Here is a 12,203-nt window from a genome sequence, read left to right as displayed (position 1 = left end):
TATTCTAGTCATTACATCTCCTGTATCCAATTAAGATTAGCATCCTGAAATATTGAAAATTTTAATATGAGCTGATTGCCCCCCATAAATTAAGTTGAAACAATTGTTTTCATAAAGATATGTGGTCTCTGTTTAAGATAAATATTCTATTATACAGGATGTTGCACTGTTTGGAAGAGGAAAAATACAGATGGGTTAGGTTTCAAAGTTGTCTCTTGTAGCCAAAATAAATTTTTATTGTAGTTCCAGACAGCTTTAGTTTTAATAGGCGTTTAAACTCAAAAGCTGTGGGTTTTATACTAACTCAGTACCTACCTTTAAAAGCCTTACTAATAGGAAGTGAAAAGCATTACAGAGATGAAAAAGCAATTCTCTAAGAACCTAAAGCAAGAACAGATGGATCGTTTTAATGCAGAGTTAGTGTAAACTATTCCATATTGTTTCTGATTTCCTGTAACACTGAATTTTTGTAATAGCAAGTCAACATTGTAACATTTTAAACACTACGTTCTGATATGGGCCGGACTATAGTCTCTGATTTCTCCAAAACAGATTTCAATTTCTAGTGGAATAATAATGGAAATATTTTGTCTCTCTGGTACTTGTCTGAAGCATGTCAACTGTACACTCCAGTGATGGGGATTTCTGATAGCCATTAGGTGTATAAACATCATGTATTAACTCCATTCCTCCATTCCATCCATGTCTTAGTTAAGGCAGTTCATGATGGGCAAGTTAATGATAAAACCTGTCAGTACAAACGCAAAGATCTTCAAACTGAGATTCTGAAGCACAGGTTTTTCTCAAATTTTCACCATGAGGTTCTTTTATATAAGTTCTTTATCTTTGAAGTATACTTATAGCTACTGAAAACTCCCCATTTGCCTGTAAAAACCACAAAACTGGGCTATTATTATCTTTTTCCTGCAGGATTCTTGAAAGGCAGAAAACAGGCTGCTCCTCCTACAAAAAAAAAAAAAAATTGAATGCTAATGTTTTCCAAAATTTGTAGAACCCAATCCATAGAAATATGAGCCAAAAGGCCAAGTTCATGACCTCACCTCAATAAAGCCTGACACAGCCACACCACAGAGCCCTCCAGCCTCGCACCTTATCTTGCAACACGACCAGTAACAGATGCTCACAGAAGAAGAGAGCATGTGTAGAGTGATCCTTTCCTTGCTGCAGCCTCACAGCTTCTGACAATCGACTCACAGACTTCTTGAGCCCAGAGGTGCATGTGGACACTTGTATTCCATGTGCCAATGGCCTTGTCACCCATGCATGAGTCCAGTACCTCTTGACACTTATGACTGGGACACGTCAAGCCTGTGCCCATGCAGTGACAACACAGAAATTATTTCAATCTTCTGCTTCTGATTTCTAGTTTAGAGCTATCCAGTGTGCACTCTCTTCTCTGGATTTTAGATTCTCAGGTGCTCTGAATTTTTTTTAAATACTGATCTTTACTTTTCACACACTGCCCCCCAAAATAATACGTTAAAAATCCTTAAGAGCTCTTTTTCTGTGGTACCATTACTGTTTGATTTCACTTCTCTCCCTCTTTCCTGCAGCCCCTCCTTTTATGGGTTAGCTACACACATTGAAAAAAATAGTCTGCCAACTCTTTCATCCCTCAACCTACCTGCTTCTTATGAAACACTCTCATGTGGATCACCTCCTTCTCCCAATCCCCTAGTGCACGGATCTCAAAACTCTTCCCTCCACAGCTCACTAGGAAGGGGAAGGGTTCTGCAAACACCTGGCAGGCTATGGATTTCACCCTGACAACTGAAAGAAATAAAATCATACTGAGTGTGAAAGCCCACCTAAAAACACTGTGTCTCCTTTGATTCCAGTAGCTTTCCTGGCTTCTCTGCTTGCTTCGGTTCACTCTTCAGCAGCCTGTTTGGTATAGGCATTTGAACCAAAATGTTTATTTTTACTGTGTTGGTTTTAGTGAACCAGGGCTAATCCATGATCCTCCTTAATTACAGCAATCTCCTCTCAGGCTTCACTGACACTTTTTTCCCTCATCTTCCACAATCAGATGAAATTTAAACTGCCATAACCAAACTTTTTTCCAGCCAATATGACCATGTTAACAGTTGCTCTTATCCTTTTCCTACCTTCCCTTTAAAGTCCATAATCAATTTATGTATCTCATTACATCTTACTGAATTTCTCCTTGATCCAAACTGCAGGGTGAAACTCACTGGGACCATGGGAGAGGTACTGTAAAGCTCAGCTGTGTCCCACTATCCCTGTTGTTTACTGTACATGCCTTTTCCTTTTGCACTGCCCCTCTCTGCCTCGGCTTCTTCACTGAGTTCCTTTAAAAAAATTACTAGCAACAATTTAATTAAAATTAGTATTTTACAATTTCTGAGTTTAAGAACAGATCCAAACTCAGGATGTCTGGCATTCCCATGTGTCTGCTGTTAGGCTCCAAAGCTCAGAAGTACAGGAGACGTTCTACAAGTCTCCTCCCCAGTGAAATAACACTGGGCTTTATGTAATTCCAAGACAAATGCTGATGAGGGGACAATTTTTGCACATACCAGAAAGGCAGAGAGTTTCTTCATATTACCTTCTTATTTGCTAAAAGAACTTTTGCTACGCAAAAAAGGTGACAGGCCTTCAAATATCAGAGAAAAGTAGCCATCAGAAGCAGGTTTACTCTTCATTTGCCTTTATTTCCATTCAAATCTGTGAGCTCAGTTAAGGCTTTGCAAATACAGCCATTCTACCACTGTGAGCTGGCTGCCCAAGCCAGTACCTGTGTGCTCCATCTGAACTGGAACTGTGTGTGAGGATGGTGTATCTGTAAGTTCCTGGTGCACAGGGAACAGTTGAGGGCAGTATGCTCTGGGTTTAAAATTAGAGATGATTATGGAGAGTAAGAAGTTATAAAGTTTTTTAAATGCAGATTTAAAGCCCTGCCTGGGATAAAAATTGTATTTTAATTGTTGCAAAAATTTAATGAGTTCTAATAACTTCTGTTTAAAACCAATTGTGTAACCTCCAAATCAGAGTGGTTTACAGCACCCTACAGTTAAATGCTCTCAAGATGGGAATTACAGATAGCACACAAAACATTTGAAGTTCTGGCCAACAAGAAATATATCCTAAGTGGCTGGTTTCCACTTTGTTCAAACTATGAGCCATTAAAATGCAGACAGATTTAAGATAGGATTCAGGTCTGTGTTCAGGCAGTTTAGTAGAGTAACCCAAATAAATATCCAACAAATTGTTTTGGATGCCTGTGTAAACAAAACGTCTATAAACAACTGCAATAAACCCCAGCAAAAGAGTCTGCATTTTGCTTGGCAGAATGTTTTCTTTATGCACTTAGATTAACAAACCATGATCTCATCATTAGTCAACAAGATACTAGAGATACCATCAAAGCAAACTACAGGAGAGTTGAGATTGATTCATGCCAAACAAATGTTTGTAGCTAACAGCTGTATTACCACTGATTCTAATTTACTCAGCAGGATTCTCCTTTCATTTCCGAAGTGAGATGACTGTCCCAATGCATGATGTAGACAGAATGTCTTCCTACTGCACAGGCACTGAGCTGTGTGAGCTCTCCTGGATCACACAATCACTTGCTGGTTTTAGGCTTCATGAAGAATTGCAATCTGGCATTTTCTACTTTAGCAATAAGAATCCTAAAGGTGATTTAACCTGTTTTGAGAAGTCTGTGAGCTAATGGTGCTACACACATGCCCTCTGTAAGGATTTAGGGAGGCTACATTAGCATTCATTCCTGCTTCTGTGGAATCTTTTGGATCATATCTTGGACAGCTTCTGCCTCCTGAATGAGAAGAAGTTGTTTCTCTTTTCCTTCTTTTGTGTTTTTGGTAGCATTTAGAAAGCTGTCCTTGGGCAACTGTTCTGCCTCTTTGCTTATGGAAGATGCATGTCAAAAGGAATCACCTTCTTAAACCCAATACAAATAGGATGGTGTATCAGTCCTATCAACGTTAACAAGAGTTTAGCCACAGACTTCCATGGGGCCAGGATCTAACAAATGACCCATTTATAGCTTAGGATTCTCTCCAGGAATTTGTGTTTGGGATTGCCTTTTCATTTGTGCTGCACTATTCAGTATGCTCTTTGCAGGGCTGCTCCTCACACAGGGCATTGCACAGTCGAATAAAGCTGCTCTTCTTTGTGCCAGTATTTCAAATTCATTTGTCCTTGCAAGAGACACACCCTGAACACATCATGAGATTCTAAAATGCTTCTCAGAAAGATTTTGCATATAATCTGGAATTCTTAAAAAATAAGGCAGACTGAGCAACAGCAGCATGGGTTTGAGGGTTTTGCCAAAACACTGACATCCAGTACCACAATAGCTGGAGAGAGAAAACTGTACTTCCAGGAAACACTGAACATTTCTGTTTGGCCACACCATCTCCCCAAAACTTAATCAATCTCTTGTAACTTTAACCACTTACTCTTCTTCAGATATTGTCTCAATATCCCAAGAAAGGTATACAGGGTATTGTTTCAAATGCCTAACTAACTGATGATGTGTATCTCTCCTCTGTCAAATTGTGCACCATTCATGCAATCTTTTAGTCTATACATCTCCCTGTGCAGTTCTTCCCTTCACTGTCTTGTCTGTGGCAGTGTCAAGAAAATCACCTGCTGTTCAGCTAGACTGCAGTTCCCCTGCATTCAGGTGTTCTCTGATGACTTACTGTTTATCTGTGAGCAAAGGAAGGTTCAGAGCAAAGGAGAACCCAGACATTCCAAATGACAGAGCTAAAGAGAAAGTACCACAAACCTTGGAGGTTTGCTTTTGACTCCTGAGACTTTCAGTGCTTTAACAGTAACAGGCAAACCCACCTGTATGCTTTAGAAATACAGGTTTCTGTCTGAAAACAGAAAATTAAGAGAACATGAAAGGCAACAAACTTTTTAAAATTTCTGCATGAGGTATTTAAAATGTGACTGCTTAAGCCTCTTCTTGAAAGAAACATTAAACTTCCATACAGAGAATGCATAAATAAACAACAATTAAATGTTTTAGATCGTGATACATTCTCACTGCCCAATGCCACACCATTCACAGTCCAGAAACAGACCCTTCCAGGACTATCCTTCAAATAGCTTTGTTATACAGGGGTGCCTCAAAATCCTTTTTAAATCTTTGTTGTTATTGGTCTGCATAACAAATTGTTTTCTTTGAGATGGACCAAATTACATCTGCCTCACCCTCCATGCAGCTTATAAGGTTATGGTGCTTCACAAGCTATCCAGGGATACTCCTGATATCAATCTTGAAGCCTATTCAAAACAAGGATGGGGAGTCAGGGCTTTCTCTGCCAACATTCTTGCTGAATAATCACACAGCTCCATTATCTGTGGGGGAGTCCTCTCTTCCAGCGTTCCCTCTCCAGGCTGTGCTGCCTATTGGGAGCTCAGGGATAGAGCTGAGAGACACCGCGGGAAGCGCGTCCTGAAAGCCCATGCAGATTGCAACACTATCACTTATCCTTTTCATGCTGTCTTTCTCCATAAAGAGAGGGTCAGTCACAAAAGGCCGCCTTTGTCACTAAATAACCGCGGTGCTGGTGCCTTCCCTAAGACTTTTCTCAACTTGTAAGCGCACAGGGCACAATGGGAGCACAGTGAACAAAAATGCTGAGCAGCATGAGCCCCACCATCCTGATGTCTACACTGATCTCTAACAGGAAAGACACAGTGAAGCTTTCTATTAAGTTTTTACTTGGACACTTGACAACAACTTTCCTGTATTAAAAATACTTCAGACTACGCTTTTCCAAATTAACACCACTGTCTCAAAGCCCTTTGTACTTTAATATTTGCCAGATATACTATACTTGGACTTGCATACTTGTCAATCACTTGTTTGCATGGAATCCTTTCAAAATCTTTACTTACATGTACAAAAGTGTTTTGACATTAAAGTAGAATGGAAGGAAGAGAGATGAGCTCTGGCTTCCTTGATCTGTCCTGCTCTTTGTGAATTTTTGAGGGGAAATAGCTGGTTGTTGTTCTTTGAAAGAAGGAAGTTCAAGGCAGTGAGGGTGTGAATGGCATTGGCTGGCACTGGCTATAAACACAGCACTCTGGTTTCCAGTGTATATTTTCAGCACAGTTTGAGAGGCTGGAATTTCCAGATGACGTGCTCGATGTATGTGGTGGGGGTGGAAGGCAGAAAGGATCTTTTTTTTTCAGGTTCACTTCTGGCTGTCAGTCAAACATAGCAATAAAATCAGCTCCAATTAAGGGGATATGCAAGGAATTTCATGATAATGTCAACACTCCATTCCATCAATACAGGGGTAAAGAAAAAAAGCTTTTTCTTTTTTTTTTAAAGAAAAAACCTCAGTCACACTCAACTGTGGTATCACCAGATAAACAGTTAATCACAAAGGTACATGAAGTGGTTCACAATTCCTTCATTATCCTGTGGGGGTTTTCCTTTGTTTTTTTTTTTTTTCTTTGGGGGCCCTGGTTTCTGTTTCATTTGCTTTCTGATTACTCCAGTGCTGACTTAACTTTCTCTAGCAGACTGCCTTCAATTCTCTAAGAGGTTCAGCTTCTCATCCATTAACCCCTTGTTGCAGGGAATCTCACTCACATAACCTTAGAAATAGAAAACAGATAGAGAGACCAGAGTACTACATGGAGAAAAAAGCTCAGCTCTGGACTCACTCCCATCTCACTTCACCTCTAACTTTCTGTGTGACATTAAAACATGTCCCAGTTAAAATAAAGCACTTACCTAGGTTCTTAGGCTTCTCAATATTCAATAGGTACTTTTAATCCTGTGTTTTAACATGTAGGAGCCTAACTCTACTTGTGATTACTTCCTTAGCTGCAAAACGGACACAGTTACAGTGCAATTGTATAAAATTTGATCTATTTTGGATTTGTTGATCCAGGGAGAGGAGAATTTCCAGGGAGCACAGCTGCCCCTCCAACTGTACTGATGTGGAAGCACGTCAAATCTGTAGCTGTCAGATTGCTACTCCATTTAATCTACTCTCATGTTCATTGGTGAGATCTGCAATTTGTGGCTGCTCCAGATGACCCCACAATCTACAAAGACATTTTGGAGGTGATTTTGACCTCCTCAACCTATATTAAGATTATCTGTAGTGCAGCTGCGGGTCAGGTGTGGGATGGTGCTTTTGTAACTTCTTGCCCTACTTGCTATTCTGCTCTGTTCTGTTAGTCCTGCAGAGGAGGAGGATGATTTCATCAGAATTTGACATATTAAGCCTTGTGAACATGTCAGTGGTTTGGATGGAAGTAATTCTAGTTACATCCCTTTCAAATTTCTAATTCAGCCCTCCTAAAATGCCCTAAAAGAAAGCCCCAAGCCATTTTAACATAGCTACATATGGGTGAATGGTACACAAACTTTGTGCTGTGCCTTATCCCCTCTCAATTTCTAGGGGAAAAAAAATGGAAAGCTGTCCACTACTGATGAAAATATGTTTGGAACGAAGAACCTGCTGGATTATTTAAAGCTCTGCTCTACTGATAGCCAACGCTGGCTGTTAAAATGAACTGTATGACTACATTCCCTGTAAAATGTCTCCATTTCCTTTCAGGTTGGGAAGCTGATCCAAGAAGCAGCTGGAAGGAGTAATTTGAAGAGAGTCACACTGGAGCTGGGTGGGAAAAGCCCAAACATTATTTTCGCAGATGCTGATTGTAAGTCAGCACTTCCATATTTTTCTTAAAAACATGTTTGCATGATGTCTTTTTCCTTTTTTTTTTTTTTAACTAATTTTATCTTTCATACAAAGTGAAGTGAAGCAATACAGCTGTATCTAATGGCACTTTTCAATCTTACAGAAGCAACCTAAGGTGTGATATCTTTTATAAAAATACAACGTTTGAACCCACAGATTCATAGTCAACAAGGAAGCAGAAAAAAGGTTATAACCAAGCATACAGACATGGCATTTTTCACAGTCATAGTCCCACACACATTTGCCATCCTATGCTCTGCAGCAAGGTGATTTAGTGCTTTAAATCTGGAAATTCTGTGATTTTTTTTGTTTCACAGCAATTATAAAAAGGGAGGGCTTTTATGTACACTTGACTTGCTAATCTAATCAGTGCAGAATTCCTTTGTTAAATAGCTATAAAGGGAGATTATTCAATTTTTTAAATTTTCACAACTGAAGAATTGTGTATTGAAATATGCTCGCTGCCACTGTTAGCAGGGAGTTGAAAATTTTGGCAGATGTATGATGTTGTGCAGCTGAGATTTTTGGCACCTGAGAAGGTACAGGACAGCTGTTTAGGATAGGATATAAACACAAACTGGAAGTTTCTGCTTAAATGATCAGCAATGAAACAGTTAAAATGTTGATATCTAAATTGTCAGCAGGAGGTTTTGAAGTTAACACCCCGTTAAGATGAATGAGATGGTTCACACCTTGCTCTGAGCTCTTCTTTCAGGCTGTATGCAGGCACATTGTACTCAATGCCTTTTCTGAGAACTTTGCAACCCCAATAAATAGACACATAAGGATTTGGTCTTCTTAATTTAAAAGGGGGAAGTGAATAGAATGGTTTTGAATAGCATGAATTACAAGAGATGGTTACAATCCTGTATCCATTTTCAAAACTTATCAATATCTGAAAAACTAGGGAAAGCTTGACAACTTCCAGCAGCTTTTCTATGTAGAAATGCTTTACCAAGCCGAGGATTGAAATTTCAGTCACAGTCATCCTGGTAAGCTAAAAAAGCTCTTGTCAGCTGGAGCCAGACACAGATATTACAGTCTTCTACCTCAGTTACTCATCTCCACCTCCCACTAGATATCGCCACACCTCAAATGTCCCTCACCTACTAACTCAGACTTGATCACCTAAACATTTCTAGCAGAGTGACACGTGCCAGGGGCAGGTCTGTATTATGACCTTCCACTGGGGAAGGACAACTGCTCTCTGGTCTTCCCACAATTACAACCTCCAGCACTTGGCCTAAGATTAAGACTTCAAAGCTCTGATTATTTAAAAACAGCAATTGGCTCACCATTCCAAAGGAGCTGTTTGTTCTGCTTGAGGAACACTGTGTGCCAAAAGTTAGCAGAAAGCATGATAAAGCTGTTGAAGGTTTAGTGCACCAAAAAACCAGAGAAGAATGGTTAGAGCCCCTCATGGTGAAAAACGCTTAACAATAGAGGAAGAAACATTAGTTAATCACAGCTATCCACTAGTGCTTTCAATCTCCATGGAGCTGCCAGGGAAAATTTGAATGTGGTCCAGGGAACACCCCGTATAATTTTTCTAAATACCACACTGAGGGCAGAAAAGGACATTTCTTTTAGACACAGTTGTCTAGAATGTGCTGAAAGTAAAGCACTGTTGCTTTGTTTAGTCCATAAAAGATTATACTTTAAGCAATGTTCCAAAGTGCTACAGCTGGTAACAGAGGTATTACAGTGCTGCAGGGCATCACTGTTTAGGGATTAATTCATTATTCTTGTCTAGTCAGTTATTACACCCAATGTAAGAATGTGGCCTTGAATGTCTAAATATTACTGGATCCTCTCTCCTGCTTGGACAGAATGTGTTAGTTGTACCTCCAAGGAAGTTAGAGTAGAAATCAAGGGTTTATAATATAGGTGTATAACAGACCTATAATTTTAAAGCCTTACCCAGTCATCTGCATGGACCAACAGGAAGCTTCCCTGTTGCAGGAAAAGAATCTGGCTTTTGGGGAAGGACAGGTCTTGCCACTATCAAAGTAAAATTCTCCCAAGTATTTGGTTTGCTGCAATTCTCACACATGAAGTATTAAACCCAGTGCCAACTTGGGATCACAGACAAATTTTCCCCTCCTATAAAGATCCAGTCAGATGTCTTTATGTGGGGCACATCCTGCTTCCCTTAAGAGTTTTACTTGGTGAATGACATGTTGCTGGATATAAGACACTGGTGAAGTTGTTCTTGCATACCCTACACCTATTGACTGCTAAAGCACTGTCTTAAGGGAAATCATCCTCATTTATGACCTGACACAACTATAGGATGTTTTGATTTAGTTTTATTTAACCAAATCCTGCTTCTGAAGATTCGTGAATGTGTAATACACACAACACTGGTGCAAAGGCAGATTTGCCTACGGTGTTCCAGTGCAACAGGCGCTGTCTTGGTTTTTCAGTGGACTATGCTGTGGAACAAGCTCACCAAGGAGTCTTCTTCAATCAAGGTCAATGCTGTACTGCAGGCTCACGGATTTATGTGGAAGAATCAATCTATGAAGAGTTTGTTAGAAGAAGTGTAGAACGTGCAAAAAGGAGAGTTGTGGGAAGTCCTTTTGACCCAACTACAGAACAAGGTCCACAGGTAAAGGAGTAGGACTTCGGCTCTACAGCCCAGGAGGTGCCTGGAGTCATTTGAACTCCACTAAGGCAGAGGTCAGTCAGTGCACACTTGCTCAGGGTCCAGGGTAGCTGACACAATACATGTTTTCAAGATTAAAATTCTAAAGGAGTAAATAATCTGTGCAGCTGTGACATGTTTCTTGTTAAATAAAAAAATCTCAATGTTTGCCTCCCAGTTTTAAGAGCAAGACTTGGATCTTCAGCCCCCAAAATACAGCTGTAAGCTGCGAGAAGGTCTCAAAAGTCTCTGTGAGCACTTACTTTCAAGAACTGTCTACAACCATGACTATTCTTGGAGATCCAGGAATTCTAGGCAAAAGATGGGCATAATCAGAAATAAGTCTTTAGAAAATGTTCCTGCCACTAATAACCAGCTGGGCTTATAACATTTTCAGGAAGTTAACCAGGGACAAAAATTAATGATCTCCTTTTTTTGTGCTTATAAACTAGATTGTTCAGCAAGTGTGTTAAGCCACAAACATAAGGTGACACATCCTTAAGAAGTCTGAGCCTAAGGTTACAACCAGCACCTGCTTGTAGATCTTTGGCATCTGCAGCTCAAAGAGCAGTGAATGGAAGCAGGAACCAACTCACTGGAACATGACTTGCCTAAAAACACCCATTTGGACTATATGGTCAAGTACATGGTCTGCACATCAAACAGCTTCTTCTCTCTTTCAGATTGATAAAAAACAATACAACAAGATCTTGGAACTGATTCAAAGTGGCATTACTGAAGGAGCAAAACTTGAATGTGGGGGAAAAGGGCTGGGAAGAAAGGGATTCTTCATTGAACCTACGGTGTTTTCCAATGTAACAGATGACATGCGGATTGCCAAGGAAGAGGTATTCACACATGTGGGCAAGATCCTTTTAGAATGTCCTAAATTTTACTTTTTTCTTTTGTTTAATTCCTAAGACAAAAGTTTCAGAGTGAAAATTACCACTATATTAAAAAAACTAAACCTTTTCAGAACTCCTTATGCACACAGCAAGTAACATCAGTTGGGTAATGAAGCTCATTGACTGTAAGGTCTCAGACATCAAAGAGGAGATAGAGATAGAATGGACGAGGTTCCACTGAGAACTGCTTTGGGAATCATGCACTTTTACAGACAGATATTATCACTATTTATCACTAAATTTTGCTGGGGAAAATTTTAAAGAGTATAATTAGGAGAGAGAAGATAATTTATAAAGCAGAATAAAACATTAATAACATGCCTCTGAGGGGGCTGGTTTATTAATTATTAATCTTTGTTGCAGATTTTTGGGCCTGTTCAAGAAATACTGAGATTTAAAACCATGGATGAAGTTATAGAGAGAGCCAACAATTCTGATTTTGGCCTGGTAGCTGCTGTATTTACAAACGACATAAACAAGGCCCTGACAGTCTCTTCAGCAATGCAGGCTGGGACAGTGTGGTAAGCAGAAGTTATCCCACTCCCACTCTTGAAGATAAAAAGAGTTTGACTCGCTATCGTCATTTCACTTCAGTTTTGCACCCTTTGTTAAGACTATTTATGCAGCCCATCCTCATGGTGGATCACTAGCCAAGCCATGGAACAGCAGTGGGGAGGTGCTGTGGCTGCTCGCTGCTGAGGAATGCTGGTGGAGCTGGAAAGCACCTTGCTTCCCAGGAGCACGGCAGCCACTGCTGAGTGGCTTTGCTGAAAACAAACAGGATAAACGATCCTTTCTGGTGAGCACAGGAATCCTGGGAGGAGTCTGCTAAAGGCACAAAGAATTGTGTACTTTCTACAGCATTAAGGAACTGAGGGGACACCTCCTCTCCAGTCTTTAGGA

The 12,203-nt window shown here is 40.1% G+C and overlaps 1 protein-coding gene and 1 long non-coding RNA gene across 4 annotated transcripts in view; one reads left to right on the top strand and one right to left on the bottom strand.

The window, feature by feature from the left end:
* The window catches only part of LOC116450669, a 125,541-nt gene that overhangs the window by 33,585 nt on the left and 79,753 nt on the right, over positions 1-12,203 (bottom strand). The window lies entirely within an intron of this gene.
* The window catches only part of ALDH1A2 (aldehyde dehydrogenase 1 family member A2), a 75,637-nt gene that overhangs the window by 56,911 nt on the left and 6,523 nt on the right, over positions 1-12,203 (top strand). For all 3 annotated transcript variants that reach the window (XM_032123372.1, XM_032123371.1, XM_032123370.1), the window contains 4 exons: positions 7,605-7,707; positions 10,175-10,359; positions 11,079-11,243; positions 11,664-11,821. In XM_032123372.1, coding sequence (XP_031979263.1) covers positions 7,605-7,707; positions 10,175-10,359; positions 11,079-11,243; positions 11,664-11,821 — 611 coding nt within the window. The remainder of the gene's footprint in view (positions 1-7,604; positions 7,708-10,174; positions 10,360-11,078; positions 11,244-11,663; positions 11,822-12,203) is intronic.

The sequence above is a fragment of the Corvus moneduloides genome, chromosome 13 (assembly GCF_009650955.1).
Source record: "Corvus moneduloides isolate bCorMon1 chromosome 13, bCorMon1.pri, whole genome shotgun sequence".
Lineage (NCBI taxonomy): Eukaryota > Metazoa > Chordata > Aves > Passeriformes > Corvidae > Corvus > Corvus moneduloides.
The sequence above is the reverse complement of the archived record's forward strand: the minus strand, read 5'-3'. Positions and strand labels throughout refer to the sequence as shown.